At 40.7% G+C, this 22,997-nt stretch overlaps 1 protein-coding gene and 1 pseudogene across 4 annotated transcripts in view; one reads left to right on the top strand and one right to left on the bottom strand.

Annotated features, from left to right (window-relative positions):
• MTF2 (metal response element binding transcription factor 2) overlaps window positions 1-10,084 on the bottom strand; it is a 74,340-nt gene extending 64,256 nt beyond the window's left edge. For 2 of the 4 annotated variants that reach the window (XM_053591494.1, XM_053591495.1), the window contains exon 1: window positions 9,793-10,040. Coding sequence is in view for 1 of the 4 variants with exons in the window: in XM_053591490.1 (XP_053447465.1) it covers window positions 9,793-9,797 (5 nt within the window). In the remaining 3 variants the exon portion in view is untranslated. Of the gene's footprint in view, window positions 1-9,307; window positions 9,426-9,792 lie in introns of those variants that run through there. The other 2 variants (XM_053591490.1, XM_053591492.1) reach the window with 2 other exon arrangements.
• A 56-nt stretch (window positions 10,085-10,140) lies between these two features.
• Window positions 10,141-22,630, top strand: LOC128586005 (nuclear receptor coactivator 4-like; annotated as a pseudogene).
• The last annotated feature ends 367 nt before the right edge of the window (window positions 22,631-22,997 follow it).

Raw genomic sequence — 22,997 nt, 5'->3', positions numbered from 1 at the left:
CCAAAACTGTATTATGTGAGAATGTTCTGAAATAATAAAATTATTTTTAGTACTAAGAGAGGGTTTTTAACCAGGGCTGAACAAACTACCGTTCTATCTAATGATGGAATGTCATCAAAAAATCAAATAGAGGGATTCAAGTACCCATAAAAACCTTAAACTAATGTGAGGACAGGAGGAAGTGATGCTCTCTCTTAATATGTTTAAAGCATCTTAACAGTAAATAAAACAGTAATTAAAAAAAAAAAACTCTCCTAGGACTAGGAAAGTGGTACACTTGCTGGATACTCCCCAGTGAGCTGAAAGTTCAAGATGATTAAGACCTATTCACCTATGGCCCAAATCACAAAATCTCAAAACTGCAGATGCTGGCGTGGATGTGGAGAGAAGGGAAAACTTTTATACTGCTGGTGGGACTGCAAGCTAGAACAACCTTTTTGGAATGAAGTATGGAGAAACCTCAAAGCACTCAAGCTAGAGCTCCCATTTGATCCTGCAATCCCAATCCTGGGCATCTACCCAGAAGGAAAAAAACCCTTTTATCATAAGGACACTTGTACTAGACTGTTTTTTGCAGCTCAATTTACAATCGCCAAAATGTGGAACAGCCTAAATGCCCACCAACCCAGGAATGGATTAACAAGCTGTGGTATATGTATACCATGGAATACTATTCAGCTATTAAAAAAAATGGAGACTTTACATCCTTCGTATTAACCTGGATGGAAGTGGAAGACATTATTCTTAGTAAAGCATCACAAGAATGGAGAAGCATGAATCCTATGTACTCAATTTTGATATGAGGACAATTAATGACAATTAAGGTCATGGGGGGGAAGCAGAGAGAGGGAAGGAGGGAGAGGGGTGGGGCCTTGGTGTGGTGCCACACCTTCTGGGGGCAAGACATGATTGCAAGAGGGTCTTTACCTAACAAATGCCATCAGTGTAACCTGGCTTATTGTACCCTCAATGAATCCCCAACAATAAAATAAAATAAAAAAGACCTATTCTCCTGGCATCAGGGAACTTTAGATTAGGAGAAAAATGAGAAGGTATTTTTCAAAAAAATATAAGTGCTAAAACTAGACATACATGCAAAGTATTAATGTACAAATAAAGAATTTTTCTATGGTATTATAATCATTTCCATTATGTACACACCTTCAGAAAGAAGAAACTGGTATAGATCTGCTGGAGCAATTCAGAAAAAAATACAAGCTTTAAAATATCAAATTCCGGCTCGGCGCCTGTGGCTCAAGCGGCTAAGGCGCCAGCCACATACACCTGAGCTGGCGGGTTTGAATCCAGCCCGGGCCAGCCAAACAACAATTTCGGCTGCAACTAAAAAAAAAAAAAAATAGCCGGGCGTTGTGGGCGCCTGTAGTCCCAGCTACTTGGGAGGCGGAGGCAGGAGAATCGCTTGAGCCCAAGAGTTGGAGGTTGCTGTGAGCTGTGAAGCCATAGCACTCTACCCAGGGCAACAGCTTGAGACTCTGTCTCAAAAAAAAAAAAGCAAATTCCTCAACTTTCTCCCCACCCTTTTTCTCTTAACCCCATCTGCAAAAGTACTTAGCTAATCCATTTCTTTAAGGACATGCCTTTTCTCTCCAGCATTAGAGAGAAATCTCATATCGTCAAGAATCTCAGTTCACCAAAAACCTTCATTTTCAATCCCCTCCAACTCTCCTTGATGCAAATCTTCCATAATCAAAAGCAAATTAAAAACACATAAACCCGGGGTGGCGCCTGTGGCTCAGTCAGTAAGGCGCCGGCCCCATATACCGAGGGTGGCGGGTTCAAACCCGGCCCCGGATGAACTGCAACAAAAAAAAATAGCTGGGCGTTGTGGCGGGCGCCTGTAGTCCCAGCTACTCGGGAGGCTGAGGCAAGAGAATCGCTTAAGCCCAGGAGTTGGAGGTTGCTGTGAGCTGTTTGATGCCATGGCACTCTACCGAGGGCCATAAAAGTGAGACTCTGTCTCTACAAAAAAAAAAAAAAAAAAAAAAAACACATAAACCCAAAAGTCCTTACAAATTACTTACCCATTTTTCTTATTCTTTTCATAAATAAATTTAGAAAAGCACTTTTCCCTTACTCAATCCATTGCAAGCTGACCTGTCCTAATCACTGTTAACAGTTTTATCAAAGACCTCTAAACAACCAAATACCAGATGGTATTTTTTTTTAGTATGAACGGAAGGGAAGAAATTAACTTCTGGAATATAATAAAAATTAAAAGAAATAATTTGTCAATGATAAGCCAATAATTAAGAACTTCCACCACTCCCTCAAACTATTAGAACAAATGATTTAAGCAAGGTTGCAGAATACGGTATCAATTTACAAAAACCAAATGTATTTCTATATACCAGCAATTAACAATCTGAATATGAAATTTTTACAATTCTATTTATAATAGTGCCCAAAACAACAAAATATTTAGGAATAAATTTAACAGAAGAAATACAAGACTTGTACAATGAAAACTATAACACCAGAGAAAAAAATTAAATAAGCACGGCACCCGTGGCTCAAAGGAGTAGGATGCCAGCCCCATATACCAGAGGTGGCGAGTTCAAACCCGGCCCTGGCCAAAAAAAAAAAAAAAAACTGCAAGAAATTAAATAAAACCTACATAGGCCAGGTGCAGTGGCTCACGCCTGTAATCCCAGCACTTTGGGAAGCCAAGGCAAAAGGATCACTTGAGCCCAAGAGTTTGAGACCAGCCTGGGCAACAAAGTGAGATACCACCTCTTTAAAAAAGAAAAGGAAAAAAAAACAAACAAAAACTTAGCCTATTGTGGTGATGCACACCTATACTCCCAGGTATTCAGGAAGCTGAGGTAGGAAGACTGCTTGAACCCAGAAGTTTGAGGTTGCAATGAGCCATGAATTGCACCACTGCACTCCAGCCTGGGTGACAGAGTAAGACTCTGTCTCTAAAAAGTAAAAAAAAAAAAAAAAAAAATTTGAGATAGAGTCTCACTTTTTCCCCCTCAGTAGAATGCTGGGACATCACAGCTCACAGCAACCTCAAATTCTTGGGCTTAAGCGATTCTCTTGCCTCAGCCTCCCAAGTAGCTGGGACTACAGGTGCCCGCCACAATGCCCTGCTATTTTTCTGTTGCAGTTGTCATTGTTGTTTTAGCTGGCCCAGGGCAGGTTCGAACCCACCACCCTTGGTGTACATGGCCAGCACCCTACTCGCTGAGCTATGGGTACCACCCAAAACTTTTTTTAAATAAATAAATAAGACCTACATAAATGGAAAAGCATTCCACATTCACGGATGTTAACAATATTAAAATGGCAATTCTTAGCAGGTCCAGAGGTAGTGTGACTCATCTCACTTGATTGTTCACAGTTAGTTACAGATTGAGCTCCTTGTTCTACTCTTCTCACTACTGCACTTGACTAGTTTAAAATAAAAAAATAATAAAATGATAGTCTCCCCAAATTTATCTATATATGCAATACAATACCTCTCAAAATTCCAGCTGCCTTTGTTGCAGAGACTGACTTCATCCTGAAATTCATATGGAAAAAAACAAAGAACCCAAGATAGGCAACCTTCAAAAAGAAAAACAAAACTTGAGGACTCACACCAATTTAAAAACTTACTACATTGTGGCGGGCGCCTGTAGTCCCAGCTACTCGGGAGGCTGAGGCAAGAGAATCACTTAAGCCCAGGAGTTGGAGGTTGCTGTGAGCTGTGTGCTGCCATGGCACTCTACCGAGGGCCATAAGGTGAGATTCTGTCTCTAAAAAAAAAAAAAAAACTTACTACAAAAAATAAGCTGGGCATTGTGGCAGGTGCCTGTAGTCCCAGCTCCTGGGGAGGCTGAGGCAAGAGAATCGCCTAAGCCCTGGAGTTGGAGGTTGCTGTGAGCTGTGTGACGCCAGGGCACGCTACCAAAGACGATAAAGTGAGACTCTGTCTCTTAAAAAAAAAAAAAAATAGATAGCGTGCCTGTCATCCCCGCTGCGTGATAGGCTGAGGCAACGGGATTGCTTAAGCCCAAAAGTTTGAGGTTGCTGTGAGCTATGACACCATGGCACTCACCCCAGGGCAATTGAGACTTTGTCTCAAAAAAAAAAAAAAAAAAAAAAAAATTTTTTTTAAATTGAGACAGAGTGAGACTGTTTCTAAACAAGTAAACAAACAAACTCAAAATGGATCACAGACATACCACAGAGTACTACTCAGCCATGAAAAAAAAAAACTGATGATCTAATACCTTTTGAAACAACCTGGATAGAACTGGAGACAATTCTTTTAAGTATTGCAAAAATGAAAAAATAAACACCACATGTGCTCAATACTAAACTGGAATTAGTCAATCAACACTTATGTGCACGGAAGTAAAACTCAACAGAAATCAAGTAGTGGGAACAAGGGGTTGGGTAAATTCACATTTAACTAATACAATGCACACATTCTGGGTGAAGGGTACACTTGTAACTTTGACCTAAAATGTGCAAAAGCAAATTATGAAACCAAAACATGTGTACCTGGTATTATTCTGAAATTTTGTAAAAAATCGGATCACAGACCTAAATGTAAGAACTAAAACTCTTACAAAGAAATGAGTAAATCTTTGTGACATCCATAGACAATGGTTTCTTAGGTATGACATCAAAAGCCCAAGTGAGGGCGGCGCCTGTGCCTCAAAGGAGTAGGGCACCTGCCCCATATATCGGAGGTGGTGGGTTTAAACCTGGCCCAGGCCAAAAACTACAAAAAAAGAGAGAGAGAAATTGGACTTCATCAAAATTAAAAACTTTCGTGCTTCAAAAGACACCATCAAGAAGTAAAAAGACAATCCACAGAATGGGGGAAAATGTTTTACAAAGCATGTATTTGATAAGGAACTTATATCCAAAATATATAGGCAATTATTATAACTCAATAATAAAAAAATACAATTTTTGTGGGTGGCGCCTTTGGCTCAAGGAGTAGGGCGCTGGTCCCATATGCTGGAGGTGGCGGGTTCAAACCCAGCCCCAGCCAAAAACCACAAAAAAAAAAAAATACAATTTTTTGTATGGGCTAAGGACCTAAAAAGTTCTCTAAACAGAGCTCACAAATGCCCAACAGGTATGTACAAAGACGCTTAACATCATTAGCCACAAGGGAAATGAAAATCAAAACTACAATAAAATGCCACCTCATAGCCACTACAATAGTTGTAAGGAAGATGATAATAAATAGCCGGGCATTGTGGCAGGCACCTGTAGTTCCAGCTACTTGGGAAGCTGAGGCAAGAGAACAGCTTAAGCCAAGAATTGGAGGTTGCTGTGAGCTGTGATGCCACAGCACTCTATCAAGGGTGACACAGTAAGACTCTGCCTCAAAAAATAAAAATAAAAATAAAGGAGCGGCGCCTGTGGCTCAGTGAGTAGGGCGCGGGCCCATATGCCGAGGGTGGTGGGTTCAAACCCAGCCCCGGCCAAACTGCAACAACAAAAAAATAGCCAGGTGTTGTGGCGGGCGCCTGTAGTCCCAGCTGCTCGGGAGGCTGAGGCAAAAGAATCACATAAGCCCAAGAGCTGGAGGTTGCTGTGAGCCGTGTGACGCCATGGCACTCTACCGAGGGCAGTAAAGTGAGACTCTGTCTCTACAAAAAAATAAAATAAAGATGATGATAATAAGCATCAGTAAGGTTGTCAAGAAACTGAAAACCTCATAATTGCCGTAAAAATGTAGAATGTAGAATGGTGCAGTGTCTGAAAATGTTAAAAACAGGGTTATCATGTAACAAAGCAATTCTCCTTTTACATATGTATAGCCATGAGAAATTAAAATATATGTTCACACAAATCCTGTACATGAAGGGTCATAATAGCAGTATCACTTATAATAACTAAAAAGTAGAAGCAGCCCAAAAGCCCATCAACTGATGAACAAAATGTGGCATATTCATACAATGAAATATCATTTAGCCATAAAAAGAAATAAAGTGCCTGTGGCTCAGTGAGTAGGGCGCCGGCCCCATATGCTGAGGGTGCTGGGTTCAAACCTGGGCCTGGTCAAACTGCAACAAAAAAATAGCCTGGCGATGTGGCGGGCACCTGTAGTCCCAGCTACTTGGGAGGCTGAGGCAAGAGAATCGCTTAAGCCCAGGAGTTGGAGGTTGCTGTGAGCTGTGATGCCACAGCTCTACCGAGGGTGACAAAGTAAGACTCTGTCTCTACTTTATTTATTTTAAAAAAATAAAGTGTCTATATATTCTACAACATAGATGTTCCTTGAGAAACATGACACTAAGTGAAAGAAGCCAGACCAAAAAGGCTATATACTGTAAATTCCATTTACGTGAAATATCCAAAATAGTAAAATCTATAGGCACCGAAAGTAAATTAGTGGTTGCCAGAGTTAAGGGGACGGGGGAGAGGGGAGTGACTGCTAATGGATACAGATTTTCTTTTCTGGATGAGGAAAATGTTCTGAAATTAGATAATGGTGATGGTTGCATGACTCTGTCAATATACTAAAAATCACTGAATTGTACACTTTAAAAGGGTACATGTGAATTATATCTCAATAAAACTGTCACTAAAATAACTTAAGATTTGTGAATTTCAATACATAAATTTTACCTTTAAAAAAAAAACTAAAAAATGGGCGGCGCCTGTGGCTCAAAGGAGTAGGGCACCAGCGCCATATGCCAGAGGTGGAGGGTTCAAACCCAGCCCTGGCCAAAAACTGCAAAAAAAAAGTAAAAAATAATGGAGTGGGGAATGGGTAGAGGTACAGATGAAACAAGAATAGATACATAAAAGTTCTTTATACTAGGGTGGTGCCTGTGGCTCAGAGGGGTAGAGCGCCGGACCCATATGCCAGAGGTGGTGGGTTCAAACCCAGCCCCGGCCAAAAACTGAGCAAAAAAAAAAAAAAAAAAAAAAAGTTCTTTATACTATACTATTCACCATGTACATGTTTGAAATTTTCCTTAATAAAAAGGTTTTTTTAAGTGAAGTATTTTTTTTAATAACAAAGTAAACTAACGTTCATTTTTGTTGTTTTTTGACACAGGAAGCAGACTCATCTTTAAAAAATCAGAAAGGTCAAAACCATTATCTTTTTGCAACGTTACATAAAAACAGAAAAATGAAGACATGACATAAGGTAAAATGAAGAATATCTCATCTTAAAATGTACGAAGAGAATTTGAACTTCCTTAGTTCTAAGGCAATTCCTAACCATTGATTTCCTCTGGTTCCCACAGTTAATAAATGCAACTCCTAAACCACTGCTACATATAGCTGTTTAGATTTTAATTTTCATGAATTAAATTATAAATTCAATTCTCAGTCCCTTAGAGGCATGTCTAGAGTTCAATACCCACAGGTGGCTAGTGGTTACTATAAGGACACAGTTTTATCACCGCAGGAAAGTTCTCTTGGACAGCACTATCCTAATACCTAAGAAACATCCACAGGGAAACTTCTACATTCCAATTTAGGGTTATTATACCGGATTTCATAGCAATAAACAAATTAGCCTGGAGAACAGTGGAAACAAAGCATAAAAATATCAACAAAGAAATATCCTGCACAGAAATATAGACTAAATCATCAGCTGAGTTTTACTTTCAGAACCACCAACCTACAGATATTAGCCATGGCAACTCCTCACAGGCAAATTTACCCATCTGTTAAAATAGATTATCACTATAATGCCAGTTTCCTCAAGTCAGATACAGATTGTCCTTTCAGTCAGAAGTAATGAAAGAGTTTATAACCACAGAATAAAATTTCTTTCCTAACAGCTTTGAGGCAACAGGCATAATTTAAAGAACTATTAAACACGTTTGTTTCATCTAGGAAAAAAGGTCTAACAGATATTTACTATATATCTATTTCTAACATTGCGTAGGTATTTAATCCTGGTAGTTATACTTCCGTTAATGTCCGTTAACATAAACATGCAGGATCAGGAAACAGGTGCATTCTTAATTCAAATATTTATAACATTTTTAGCTCTTAAAAAAAAACTAAAGGTGAACAAACTTTAAAATGTGAATTCAAATACATCTTTATATTTAGGAACAAAAATGTCAACCTGTATTCCCTCCCAAGTTATCACTGCAAATGCTTGCAGTGTAAATAACATTTCAAATAGAAAATAGAATACTTTACGTTAAGAAATTTTAATTCAGGGCGGCACCTGTGGCTCAGTGGGTAGGGTGCCCGCCCCAAGGGTAGTGAGTTCCAACCCGACCCGGCCAAACTGCAACAAAAAATAGCGGGGTGTTGTTGCCGGTGCCAGTAGTTCTAGCTACTCCAGAGGCTGAGGCAAGAGAATCACCTAAGCCCAGGAGTTGGAGGCTGCTGTGAGCTGTGACACCATAGCACTCTACCAAGGGCAATAGAGTGAGACTCTGTCTCTAATTGAAGAAAAAAAAGAAAGAAATTTTAATTCAGCTCTTTTCTTGCCTAAACTACTAGGCACCTAAAGCCCAGACGTTAGTCAAAACGCGCTATTTGCATTTTCAAGCTTTGAAAATGTCGCCTAAGAATTTAAGTACAGTTTATTTTATCCACATTAAATACTTTACATTCAACCGTCTTTGAAATTTACTGCCAAGAAAAGGAATTCCCAAAAGAGATGAAAACTTGGAAACTGAAACCAGCCTGTAAGCAAGGTACACAGGAGGGGTCACATGGAATCGATCTGAAGGAGAAAGTTACTACTATTACCACTGGAGCATCTGGAGTCAAATCAGGCACTATTTACATATTTCTAGCTCTGTACTGACCTCATATGGTTCTTTCCTATAAGTTATACACAGGCCTTACCTGCCTTTTCATATTTGAATTAGTATTAAACGGTTACTACCTATAACCAAAGTTAAATGTTCTAAAGAACATTCCATAACCCTTTTCCCATTGTTCATGAACCCTTACTATTCGTCAAATCACTCCAATAAATCCATCTGTTCCCTCTAATTGCTTCCAAAGAAAAATTCTAGCAATCGAGGACACCAGATTGTGAAACACATAGTTCTGGCACTACTGAAATATATTAGAAATCTTGGCAAATTAGTTAAAATTCCTTAAACCATAATTACCTCAGTTGTAAAAACGAATACAATACAAATACAATACAATACATCCAAGCAGGGATATGAGTTAGATTTAATTAAACAGACGAAATGCCTGAGATGTTTTTGGTGCACTCCAAATATAAGGCACCTCTCCCCCATCTCACTTTTCCTCCCACCTCTTCCCTTTAAGCTTTCAGGTTTGCTTCCAGGCTTCACTTCAGTGTTTCCCTTATCCTCATACACTATCCAGCACTTACATTAGACCTCCCTTAGTCCAATTACACCACCTTCGGGTTCCAAGCTTCTACTTCCCTTTGAGCCCTCCTCCGACCCTCTACTCGGCTCCCCACGTCTCCCTCTGCCCCTGTTTCCCAACGGCTCCTCCTCTCGGTCCCCCCAATCACCAGGTCCACCCTGCCCCTCCAACCGTCCCCTGCCCCAAGGTTCCTTCCTGTCCTCCAAATACAGCTTCCCCGTCTCAACGTTTTATCTGGTTCCTCCAAATGACTCCCCCAGTGCCCGGCTCACTCCTTTGGTCCCTATTTTCTCCAGCACTCAAATGACTACTCCTTCCCACCCATTCTTTTCAACATACACACAAATGCAAAGACACCCAAATACAGGAGCCCCCACCCCCACCTCAATCCTCCATCTTTCCTTTTTATACTTGCTTCCTTTCTTCCTCCTTTCCCCCGCCCCCACCTCCTCCGGAAGAGTCGGTTCCCAGGCCAAGGTCTCTCACCTCATTCGGTCACTTCAGTGGTGCCAACCGCTTCATACAGGAAAAAACAACCAATCACGTCTCTGTGGGCGCTTCCCCTGCGAGTCCAAGCACTTACTGGACACCTGCCCCACCGGGCAACCCGCACATACGCACGCACAAACTGAGGTCCTTGGGGACGAGGGCGAGGGTAGAGAGAGCGTTCTTACACCGGTCTCAAACACAGATCACTTGGCTACAGCCCCTCGCCATTTTGGTTTCCCGCGGACTGCCGGTGCATTCTGGGAGCGCGGAACGACTCCGGTGCCGAATGGCAGCTCTCCAAGGCCGCGGGGGGGCGGGGACTGCGCGACGAGCGCGGAAGAACACGGCGTCCTGAGTCCGCGGCCGCGGCTGAACAAAGAAGGACTCTTTAACGTTGCGGTGGGGCTCGGTCCTTCCGCCGCCGGTGCTGACACAATAGTGAGTGCTGGTCTCCCTGGCTGTCCAGTGTGCGACCTTCTGTGTCTTGAGAGGGAAAGGGTTGTGTTCTTTCGGACTTTCGGAGTGCATATTCTGCTCCTGAGAAATAGGGCGGTGCTCTGTACATCTTGCTGGGCAGATTTCCTCTGCGTGGAAATAACCTTAGCTAAAGCACATTTCTTTTACCTTCACCCCGGGGCCTGCTGTTAGAATTTCCTTCCAAGGGAAGGAGATCCAGTATGTCAGAATTAAATTTTCTTCAATTCCTGTCTAGTACTAAACTCCTTATCAGGAACTGCTTATACGAAAGATTTTCAGACTTTTTTTTTCCTGACGATAATGTTTTCTCTTTATCTCCTTTGCAGCCCTTCCTAATTGTAATGAAATCTGAGAATAATCCTTTGCAAAGTGGTTTATTGCAGGAATATAGAACTTTTTCTTGCCAAGACAGAACCTTACCCTGCCCAAAATTTCTCCTGCCTCCTGGAGTACCAACAGAGATGACAGGTTTGTGTCTTTAACTTGCACCCAAGTACAACACGCTAGATACCTTTATTTATAACTTTTTCAAAATATTTTTAAATCATTTTATATTTTTGTCCCCATATATTTATATTAGTCACAGGATAATAAATGCCATGTTTTATTTCCTCTCTGAAAAAGAAATTCTTGTCTAAACTCACTTTGCTCACACTTCAAAAGAGGTTCCTTCAGCCTGTGATCTATGAATTTGGAAAAAAAAAATTATCCAATACCATTCAGTAGAGTGCCATTCAATACACAGGGGGCCATAAAATGTGTACACAAGATAAGAAAACACTGTATTAAAATTGCAATACTCAATATATACCAGTGAACAGTTGTTATCTTGTGTGGTGGGGTACTAGGAAAGTTTTGAGATAGGCTGTGTTAAGGTCCCTTATTTCTCTTTCAAGAAACACTGTGGGCAGCGTCCTTTCTGATTCACCTGAGCAAGTTTCAACTTGCTAAGATTATCAGTGTAGCTGGAAGGGTGTCATTGGTTTCTGTCCACTTGGATTTTACATTTCTTGATTTTAGAGTATCTAAAAACTTTCATAATGACTCATATATATTGCATATTGTTTCTCTTGTAATTGCAGAAGTCAAACATGAGTTGAATATTATGATTTTAATACAGCATTTTCCTTTCTCAAAATATGCTTACATTTTTTGGCACCCTCTGTATTTTAAATATTTTGGTCATACCCTTTCAGTCCACTTGAGTAATCATCCTAATCTTTTACGTCTTCATGTTATTACATCTTCCCGTATCTACTACCTTTCAAGTTTCACTTTACCGCAATTCTATTACAACAGTTTGTCATAAATTCATCTTAAATGCCCTTCATACATTGGCTGAGGAAAATTTTGATTTAAAAAAAGTAGTTGTGGTCCAAAAAGGAATAGGCATATTTGCTGAGCAGCCAGTCCTAATCATAAAACATCAGTTTGGGGGAACATTTGGTGTCAATTCTCCTCAGTGTTTGACTTCAGCATCTTCAGTGATTCAGTATTTCAGAGACAGTCATTTCAGAAACTCTTGGATTATTTTGGTTTGAGGGGAGGGTTGGTTTTTTTGAGACAGAATCTCACTGTGTCACCCTTAGTAGAGTGCTCTGATATCACAGTTCACAACAACCTCCAACTCCTGGACTTAAGCGATTCTCTTGCCTCAGCCTCCCAAGTAGCTGGGACTACAGGCACCCACCACACGCCAGGATATTTTTTTGTTGTAATCGTCATTGCTGTTTTTACCACCTGACCAGTTAGAACCCGCCAGCCCAGGTGTATGTCGCTGGTGCCCTAACCACTGACCAATAGGCGCTAGGCGCCCAGCCAAGAAACTCTTAATAATTAGAAAATTCTTCTTTAATAGATGGGCAATCTGCCTTCCTGTAATTGTCGCTTACTAGTCTAACTTTTGGTCTCCTTAGCCACACACAAGTATTCTAATCCCATATACATTAGAGAAGTCAATAATGCAAGTTTCTTATTTTTCAGTGTAAACAAATGAGTGTAAAGATGTAAGCAAACATTTAAAGTAAAGAAACCAAGTACTCTGAGATTCAAGGATACTCAGGGAATCACAGTAAAATATAAAAAACCCAGTAATCATGGTCTTAGAAATTAGTTAGCTAAGCAAAATGCTTTACAAAACAAATGTCCAAAAGGCTCTCAGAAGTATAGGGTATTGTTATTTATTTCTGTGATCATCGTTGGAGTTGTTCACAAATATTCTGGTTCTCCTCTCTTGTAGAAACGTTGTAAAATTACATTGTTATGCACCGTTCAAGTCAGTCATGGCTGTGTAACTTGTTTTGACCAATAAAATGGGAGAGGAAGTGATGTGTCTCCCTTCCTAGGAGAATTGTTAAGAGTCAGAGGCACATCTCCCTCCCCCTGCAAAGTTAATCATGAAAGCTTGTGCTGAATTAAATGTATGCCAGTTTCTGTTTCTAAGTGACTATAATAAGCAGTGACTAGAGTTGTGCAATCATCACCTTAATCCAGTTTTAAAACACTTTCATCACCCTTCAGAAATTTATTATGACCATTTGCAGTTTATCCTTCTCACCCACAACCCTAGGCAATCTGCTGTCTATCTCTATAAGTTAGCCTTTTCCGAAAATTTCATATGAATTGAGTATCAATGAGTCAATTGAGTAAGCAATGAGCAATCTTTTGCGTGTGGATTCTTTCACTCAGAATAATATTTTTGAGGTTCATCCATGTTGTGCCAGGCAGTAGTTCCTTCCTTTTTATGGATGAATGGAACTCCGTTTAACGAATGTACGACATTTGATTTATCCATTCTTCAATTGAAGGACAAATGAATTGTTTCCATTGGGGGCTATTATAATAAGGCTTCTATGAACATTTATTGCAAGTCTTTGTACGGACATTTGTTTTTGTTTTTCCTGAGTAAAATTTGTTTTTCTAGGAGTAGAATTGTTTTTGTTTTTCTTGAGTAGAAAAATTTGTTTTTCTGGGCGGCGCCTGTGGCTCAGTGAGTAGGGCACCAGCCCCATATGCCGAGGGTGGCGGGTTCAAAAACCCAGCCCCGGCCAAACTGCAACCAAAAAATAGCCGGGCGTTGTGGCGGGCGCCTGTAGTCCCAGCTGCTCAGGAGGCTGAGGCAAGAGAATCGCGTAAGCCCAAGAGTTAGAGGTTGCTGTGAGCCGTGTGACGCCACGGCACTCTACCCGACGGCGGTACAGTGAGACTCTGTCTCTACAAAAAAAAAAAAAAAAGAAAAATTTGTTTTTCTAGGAGTAGAATTGTTTTTGTTTTTCTTGAGTAAAATTTGTTTTTCTAGGAGTAGAATTGCTGAGTTGTATAGATTTATGTTTATTTAAAATATTGCCAAACTATTTTGCAGAGCGTGAGCAATGTATGAGGGATCCAATTGTTCCTCATCCTCATCAGTATTTATTATTGTCTATCTTTCTGATTTTACTTATTACGGTGGGGGTGAAGTAGCTTCAGCAACACAGTGAGACTCTATCTCTCTAAAAAATAGAAAAATGAACCAGGTATGGTGGCTCATCCTTACAGTCCCAGTTACTCAGGAGACTGAGGCAGGAAGATCACTTCAGCCAAAGAGTTTGAGGTTGCAGTGAACTATGATGATGCCACTGCATGCTACTCTCTGATGACAGAGCAAGTAGATTCTGTCTCAAAAGTCATTATCTTTTTGCTGGCGGGAGGTCTTGCCTCCATGTTGATGGCTGCTGACTAATCAGAGTGGTAGTTACTGAAGATTCAGGTGGTTGTGACAATTTCTTAAAATAAGACAATGAAGGTTTTTTTTTGTTTTGTAGGAATTACTTTTATTATATTAAAATATTCCTCAATGAGATAGCAATTATTTCTGTGAAGGAGAGTACAGAAAATAGATTTATGACTGAATTAGCCTTGTCCTTGATGATAGACATTTATGAATTACACACATGACATAATTGCCTAGAGTAGTTACTGAAGATCTAGGAGTCTGTGAACTTGGAAGAGCTTCTTCCTGTCAGGATAATCCCATCAGACCACAAGACAGGGTGGACATATTATTGTCTTGTGAATTTAAACCTTTACTACAGTTTGAATGCCTTCCCTTGAATAAATCTGTTGAAAAGCTTCCTTAATTTTGTCAAAGGACAGATTGTGAGTCACAAATTCATCAACTTTTATCATTTTGGACATGTATTCAAACACCAACTTTGGAACACTTTCTACACTCTTCCATCCTCCAAAGGCAGTGGCTTTCCATGTGCAACCTGTAACCAGCTGGAATGGATGGGTGGATATTTCTTCACCTGAAGCAGCTACTCCAATCACCACACTAATGCCCCACCCTTTGTGGCACGCGACTAGTGCTGCTCTCATGACCTTCACCTTACCAATATATGCGAAGGAATAGTCCCTCCTCCATAAGTCATCCCAACAAGTACCTCCTGGATGGGTTTACTGAAATCCTGAGGGTTAATACATTCAGAGGCTCCAAACACTTTGCCTTTGCAAATTGATTTTTACTGATGTCCACACCGATGATTACTGCCAATGAAGTTTGCCACATCGATTGACTCTTCCTTTCACAAAAGAGTTCTCTGTAGCATGTCATGCTGTTTGATAGCATTTTACCCACGGTAGAACTTCATTCAAAATTGAAGTCAGTCCTCTCAAACCCTGCTTCTGTTTATGTTTGTGTAATATTATTTGGGTTTTGGTTTTGCGGGTTTTTTGGAGACAGTTTTACTCTGTTTCCCAGACTAGAGTGCCGTGGCATCCATCTATTTCACAACAACCTCAAACTCCTGGGTTCAAGCAATCCTCCTGCCTCAGCCTCCCGAGTTGCTGAGACTATATGTTCCTGCCACTGTGGCTGGCTAATTTTTTTTTTCTATTTTTAGTAGAGACAGGGGTCTTGCTCGTACTCAAGCCGGTCTTGAACTCCAGATTCAAAGGATCCTCCCTCAGTCTCTCAGAGTGCTGGGATTAAAGGCATGAGCCACCATACCCTGCCATATGTCTGTGTAATATTCTAAATCTATTGTCATCATTTTTTTTTTTTTGAGACAGTCTCAAGCTGTTGCCCTTGGTAGAGTGCTGTGACGTCACAGCTCACAGCAACCTCAAATTCTTGAGCTTAAGCGATTCTTTTGCCTCAGCCTCCCAAGTAGCTGGGACTACAGGCACCTACCACACTGCCCAGCTATTTTTTGTTGCATTTTTCATTGTTGTTTAGCTGGCCCAGGCCAGGTTCAAACCCGCCATCCTCGGTGTATGTGGCTGGCACCATAACCACTGTGCTATGGGCACCGAGCCCATTGTCATCATTTCAACAATGTTCATAGCATCTTCACCAGGAGTAGATTACATCTCAAGAAACCACTTTCCTTAGAAGAGTGATGACCAGGGTTGGAAGGGAGGATAAGGAGTAACTGCTTAACATATGTATAATGAAGCGTCCTTTGGGGGTGCTGGAAATGTTTCAGAACTACATGTGATAGTTGCAAAATACTATAAATGCAACTAAATACTACTGAACTGTTTGCCTTAGAATTATCAATTTTTTTGTTATGTGACTTTCACCTCAATTAAAAGAAAATTATTTCCTTTTCTCATGCATAAGAAGCAATTCCTCATCAATTCAAGTTTTATCATGAGATTGAAGGAATTCAGTCCCAGTTTCAGGTTCCATTGCTAATTTTAGTTATCTTGGTATTTCTACCACATGTGCAGTGGTCTGAAGTGCCTAAGGAGTCTTGAACCCCTCAAAGTCATCCATGAGAGTTGGAATCAACTTCTTCCTAACCCCTGATAATATTAATGTTTTGATCTCCTCCCATGGATCACAGATGTACTGACTGGCATTTAGAATCATGAATCCTGGGATTTATTTATTTAATTATTGTTAAGCAGGCCCAGGCCAGGTTTAAATCCACCAGCCCTGGTGCATGGGGCTGGCACTCTAACCACTGAGCTACGGGCGCTCAGTCTTGGGATGTTTTTAGATTGGAAAAACTAAGACAAGTAAGTAAAATTTAAAAATAGAATGGGTGAATCCTTTCCGAAAGGATTAAGGTTTTCAATTTATTGTGCCCACATCCATCACAGGAATCACTGTCTATGGTCTGATAAAAAAAAACTTTTGTTTTTTGAGACAGAGTCTCAAGCTGTCGCCCTGGGTAGAGTGCTATGGCATCATAGCTCACAGCAACCTCCAAGTGATTCCTCCCAAGTAGCTGGAATTACAGGGTATTTTTTTTTTTTTTTTTGTAGAGATCTGTCTCGGTAGATCTACCCTCGGTAGAGTGCCGTGGCGTTACATGGCTCACAGCAACCTCTAACTCTTGGGCTTACACGATTCTCTTGCCTCAGCCTCCCGAGTAGCTGGGACTACAGGCGCCCGCCACAACGCCCGGCTATTTTTTTGTTGCAGTTTGGCCGGGGCTGGGTTTGAACCCACCACCCTCGGCATATGGGGCCAGCACCCTACTCACTGAGCCACAGGCGCCGCCCTACAGGGTATTTTTTAAATAATAAGACATGAAAGTTGAAATTACTCCTACAAAAGTGGATGTTAGCGGGCATGAAAACATTAATCTCCATATACATCTCCATCAGAGCTCTTGGGTGACCAGGTGCATTGTCAATCAGTAGTAATATTTTGAAAGGAATCTTTTTTTCTGAGCAAAGCAATAGGTCTCAACAATGGGCTTAAAATAGTAAACTACGTTATAAACAGATGTGCTACCATCTAGGCTTTGTTGTTCCATTTACAGAGCACAGTTAGAACAGATGCAGCATAATTCTTTTTTTTTTTTTTTTTTTTTTGAAGCTTGTCACCCTGGGTAGAGTGCTGTGGTGTCATAGCTCACAGCAACCTCAAGCTCTTCGACTTAAGCAATCCTCTTGCCTCAGCCACCCAAGTATCTGGAACTACAAGTGTTCTCCATAACACCCAGCTATTTTTTAGAGACAGGGGTCTTGCTCTTGCTCAGCTGGTCTCAAACTTCTGAACTCAAGTGATTTACCAGCCTCGGCCTCCCAGAGTGCTAGGATTACAGGCATGGGCCACTGTGCCCAGCCTAGCATAATTCTTAAGGACTGCAGATCTGGGGATGGTAAATGAGCATCGGCTTCAACTTAAAGTCATCAGCTGTGTTAGCTCCTAACAAGAGAATCAACCTCTCCTTTGAAGCTTCAAAGCCAGTATTGATTTCTCTCTAGGTATGAAAATCCTACATGGCATCTTCTTCCTATAGAAAGCTATTCTGTTTACATTGAAAATATGTTGTTTAGTGTAGCCACCTTTATCAATTATCTTAGCTAGATCTTCTGGATAACTTACTGCAGATTTTACACCAGCACTTGCTGCTTCACCTTTCCTTTTTATGTTATGAAAACAGCTTGTTTCCTTAAACATCATGCCCCAACCTCTGCTAGCTTCAAGCTTTTCTTCTGCAGCTTACTCACCTCTCTCAGCCAGCATAGAATTAGAGTTAGGTTTTGGCTTAAGAGAATGTTGTGGTTGGTTTGATCTTCTATCCAGAGCACTCAAAACTTTTTTCTGTATCAGCAATAAGGCTGTTTTATGATACTTTCTTATCATTCATGTGTTCACTGGAGTAGCACTTTTAATTTCCTTCAGGAACTTTTTCTTTGGGCTGAGTGCAGTGGCTCCTGCCTGTAATCCTAGCACTCTGGGAGGCTGAGGCAGGCTTAACTCCTTGCTTAAGCTCAGGAGTTCAAGAGTGAGACCCCATGTCTACTAAAAATAGGAAAAACTAGCTGGAGGTTATGGTGGGCATCTGTAGTCCCAGCTACTCAGGAGGATGAGGCAAGAGGATTGCTTGAGCCCAAGAGTTTGAGTTTGCTGTGAGCTATGACACCATGGCACTCTACCGAGGTCAACAAAATGAGTTCTGTCTCAAAAAAAAAAAAAAAAACTTTCTTTGCATCCACAACTTGACTAATTGTTTGGTAGTTTCTCAGCTTATGCTATCCCTTCCTCACTAAGCTTAATCATTTTCAGGGTTTTTTTTTTTTTGTTTTTGTTTTTTTTTTAGTTGTTGTTGTTTTATAAGATAAGGTCTTGCTCTGCCAGCTGGGTTAGAGTTCAGTAGCATGATCATAGCTCACTGCAACCTCAAACTCCTGGGTTCAAGGTAATGTGATCCTCTTTCCTCAACCTCCTGAGTAGCTGGGATTACAGATGTGAGTCACCATGCTCAGGTTCCTGCTTTGGATTTAAAGTGAGAGACTGGCCAGGCATGGTGGCTCAGGCCTGTAATCCTAGCCCTCTGAGAGGCCAAGGCAGGTGGATTGACTGATCTCACGAGTTCAAGATCAGCCTGAGCCAGAGCAAGACCTTGTCTCTAAAAATAGCTTGGCATTGTAGCAGGCATCTGTAGTCCCAACTACTTGGGAGGCTGAGGCAAGAGAATTGCTTAAGCCCAAGAGTTTGAGGTTGTTGTGAGCTGTGATGCCACAGTACTCTACTGAGGATAACAAAGTGAGACTCTGTCTCAATAAAAGAAATAAAATAAAAATAAAAATAAATAGTTTAGTGTAGCCACCTTTATCAATTAGCTAGATCTTCTGGATAACTTACTGCAGATTTTACACCAGCACTTGCTGCTTCACCGTTCCTTTTTATGTTATGAAAACAGCTTGGATTGCCTGGAGAGGTGCTTGGAGCTGGTAAGAATGCAAGTGATGGGCAAGGAACAGTGAGCAGAATGAATACCTCACAGGACCAGAGTGTCTGCTCCAGTAATAGTGAACCCTTTCTGAGGTATAGTGATGCACGGAGATGGGGGGAGGGGGGGATTTGGAGCTTGCAATTGGTGAAGTTCTTCAGGCTGAACAGCAAATCAAAGATAACTTGTGAGAGGTCAAAGCACAGATTCACAGTTGCATAAGCCACAAGGTGTGGCTTTATGAACAGGTAAGACCTCATTTATCAGCTTAAAGAGGAGACCCTTCAGCAGCTGGCCCAACAACTCTACTGGTTATTAGGCCAGTTCAATTGTCTTATCCATCAACTGGAGTGTACCCAAAACAAATATCTAGCCAATCAAGTCTCTATGTGTCTGGAGAAGCTGGGCAGTTTGACCCTTAAGCCAGAAGATTCAACTGTCCTGCTCCTTGAAGTGGACACAACTGCTCTGTACCAGACCATCATCACCACATTTGGGTTCCTCAAGACCATTCAAGTTCCCGAGCACCTGATGGCTCATGCTGCTTCATCCAATTCTGGGCCCTTCCTAGAGAAAAGAGGCTCTCTCTCAGTGCCTGAGCAGAAGTCAGCATCCAGCATCACAGCTATCCCTCTCAGCCATGGCACTCTCAGCGAATGGTTCCTTGGAAGCAAACCTTCAAGTGGCTGTCGAGTTCCTTACATACCTACCACCAACCCCCAAGACTGGCTCACCCAAAAGCAGACCTTGGAGAATAGTCAGACATCTACTAGACCCTGTATCTATTAGCCCTTTGTTGAGACCTATTGCTTCAGTAATGTCTGGGGCAACCTAAATGGCTTGGAAAACTGGCTTCTCGAGTCAACAATAAGTTCCTAAAAAACCAAATTATCAAAAGTGTAATAGCCATTCTACTACCAGTTCTTTCTCCTTTGAAAGTGAAAAGGTTGAAGATACAGAACTGCCCAATCAAAATGAGATGGACCTGTCTGATTGGCTAGTGACTCCCCAAGTGCCCCATAAGCTAGAGAAGCCTGAAAATGGCAGCCGTGAGGCCAGTGAGGAGTTTAAGCTCTTGTTTCAGTCCTACAGTGTGAGTGATTGGCTAGTTAAGTCTGACTCCTGTACCAACTGTTGTGGCAGCCAGCCCAAAGGTGTGGCAATTGAAAACCTGGGCAATCTGAAGTGCCTGAATGACCACTTGGAAGCTAAGAAACCATGTCTCCCCAGCATGATTACTGAGGACTGACTTGTCCAGAACATCAGGACCTAGATAAAGTCTAGGAGGTATACAAGGCCAATGAGCCCTGCACGAGCTTCGCAGAGTGTGTGTGATGAGAATTGTGAGAAGGAAGCTCTGTGCAAATGGCTTCTGAAGAAAGAAGGAAAGGATAAAAATGGGATGTGTGTGGAACCCAAATCTGAGCCTGAGAAGCATAAAGATTTTAGGAATTTGTGGCTCTGTCCTTCCAGAAAAGAGATAGTGGAACAAGCTAAGGCACCAAAGGCAATGACTCCTTCTAGAATTGTTGATTACTTCCAAGTCATAAGGAGCAGTCCCTTATCAGAATGACTCGCGAGGCCCCCATGCAAAGAAGGACATTCCAAGGAAGTACTGAGGATAGAGTTGGCAAACAAAAGCTTAAAAGCCCCATGGTCACTTCCTGGAGCCCCTTTAACACAGCTGACTGAGTCTTGCCAGGAAGGAAGATTGGAAACTTCAGCCACTTGTCCTTTGGAGAAGACCAATGGCTACTTTGAAAGAAGGCTCCGGGAGTATTACTTAATCCACTCTTACAGGAGGAAGATAACTTTCCCCTTAACCGTTATGGCCTCCCTGCAGTTTGTGATCTCTTTGCTTGTAGGGGGCTTAAAGTTGATAAAAAGAAGTGGTTGTGTCAAACTCCTCTACAGATATGAAGGAATAGATGACTTTAGAAGAGCAAGCTTTTCTGCGGATTGCACATCTCTATGAGCTGAGTGACCGCTGCTTGCCAAATCATTGTTTCTGGGTCTGACCAGTCAGCTTAGTTCCTTTTTTGCCTAATTTTGAACTAGTGACACAAAATAAATCATCAGATTATGAGTTACTATGTAAAAGAAAAAGGCTGTTGTTGATGCTATGGTGATTTAGTTACTTCCTTCTTACGGAAGTATTAATTTAATTCACACCACCCCCACACTAGAGATGCAGCATCTTGGCAGATAGGTCTTTTTCACAAGCCTCCAAGGTTCCTTAGACTGGGCTGTTACTTGAAGTACATCAAAACACTGTAGTTTTAAAAATGAACTATTTCTGTAATCAAAGTGTACCGATGTATTCTAAAGCTAATAAATTTCCCTAACCTAATAAATTTCCATCAACCTTTTAGTTGTTGATGGTTTTCTTCTGTTAGTGTTCTGTGATTTTTGTTTATAGTGTATCTTGCACAAATAATCAACCTTGCCAATACAGTGATTACCCAAGTGTCTATTAATAATCTTGGCAATTTTGACATTAATTACCAAACATTTTAGCCTACATGTTAGTTCTACATTGTTTTTCTTCATCTGAAAGAAATTCAGCTATTGCAAATTTTTTTTATTCCTTTTTCTAAATCAGCAGTTCTCAGCCTGAGGGTCGCAACCCCTTTGTAACAACGAAAATACATCATGGCATTAGGAAGGTTGAGAACCACTGCTCTAAATATTATTTTAGTGTGTAGTGAGCTCTTTTAGGACTTACTGTTTCAAGACCATTTTCAGGTTAGTTCTAGCCTCTTTTAAGATGTTCTACGGACCTACATCTTTTAAAAGACCGCCAGTGCCCTTTGAGATTAAATAGGCAAGACACGTTGGAAGTAGAATATAGTACTTGAAGCTTTCATTATCCTGGGGATTACTGGTGCATCTTGTGTAGGTGGAAGCTGAGTTTGACACCTGGTGCTTTTACCTAGGGATAAAGATGTCCTCTTCCTGCAAGCACAGTACCTCCGAAAGTACAATGCAGTGACATTTTAGTGAACGGGCCTTTTCCAACATTTGTGCCTTGCGGTGTTCATTGAAGCTTTATGAGAACTATGTTTTCTCAAAATCCTTAAAGTCACATCCATGCTTTAAAAAAAAGCCCCATGGTCACATATCTCTCTTTGTTGGAGAGAAGTGGGATTTATAATGTTTTAAAATCCAATTTCTAAGATATCTTTGCTGCTTTCCAGGCTTTGAAACTATTAATCCTCTTAACTGCCTATGTTATTGGAAATATTTCTTTTTCTTTTTTTTAAATACTTCTTTTATGGTCCCACAATGTCATTGAACTCAGTTTCACTAGAGTTGGTGAAAAGAGCTTTGTATTACTTTTTAATCTCCTCTCAGATACCATTTAGAAATAATTATAATTAAGGTGGTGGGTAAAAACAACTCACGGAGCCTTTCCAGTATCTTAGGTTGCAGCAAACTTTGTACTTTCTTTTTTGAGGTCTAATACACTATGTTTTACATTATCACAATATAATTATAGTATCACTATGTTAATATGTTAATATTACAGTATCACTATGTTAAAATGTTAGTATTATAGTATCACAATATAATTATAGTATCACTATGTTAATATGTTAATATAGTATCACTATGTTAATGAGTATGGAAAACATTCTTTTGCATTGATGCATTTTGTATCTGCCTCCATAAAAGCACAAAACCCATAAAAATAAATAAATAAATAAATAAATAAAGTGAGAGACCCAGGAGTCTTCCTTTCACTTGAATAGATGGCCTTCGTAGGGTTATTAGTTGGCCTAATTTCAATATTGTTGCATCTCAAGGAATAGGGAGGCCTGAGGAGAGGGAAAGAGAAGGCAGAATGGCTGGTTGGCAGAATAGTCAGAACACACACATTTATCGGTTAAGTTGCCATCTCATATATGTGTGAGGTTCATAACAGCTTAAAACAACTACAATAGTAACGTCAAAGATTACTATCACAGATCACCATAATAGATATAATAATAATGCAGAAGTTTGAAAATTTGTAGGAATTACCAAAATGTGACACAGAGACACAAG

Source organism: Nycticebus coucang, chromosome 5 (assembly GCF_027406575.1).
Source record: "Nycticebus coucang isolate mNycCou1 chromosome 5, mNycCou1.pri, whole genome shotgun sequence".
Taxonomy (NCBI): Eukaryota; Metazoa; Chordata; class Mammalia; order Primates; family Lorisidae; genus Nycticebus; species Nycticebus coucang.
The sequence above is the reverse complement of the archived record's forward strand: the minus strand, read 5'-3'. Positions and strand labels throughout refer to the sequence as shown.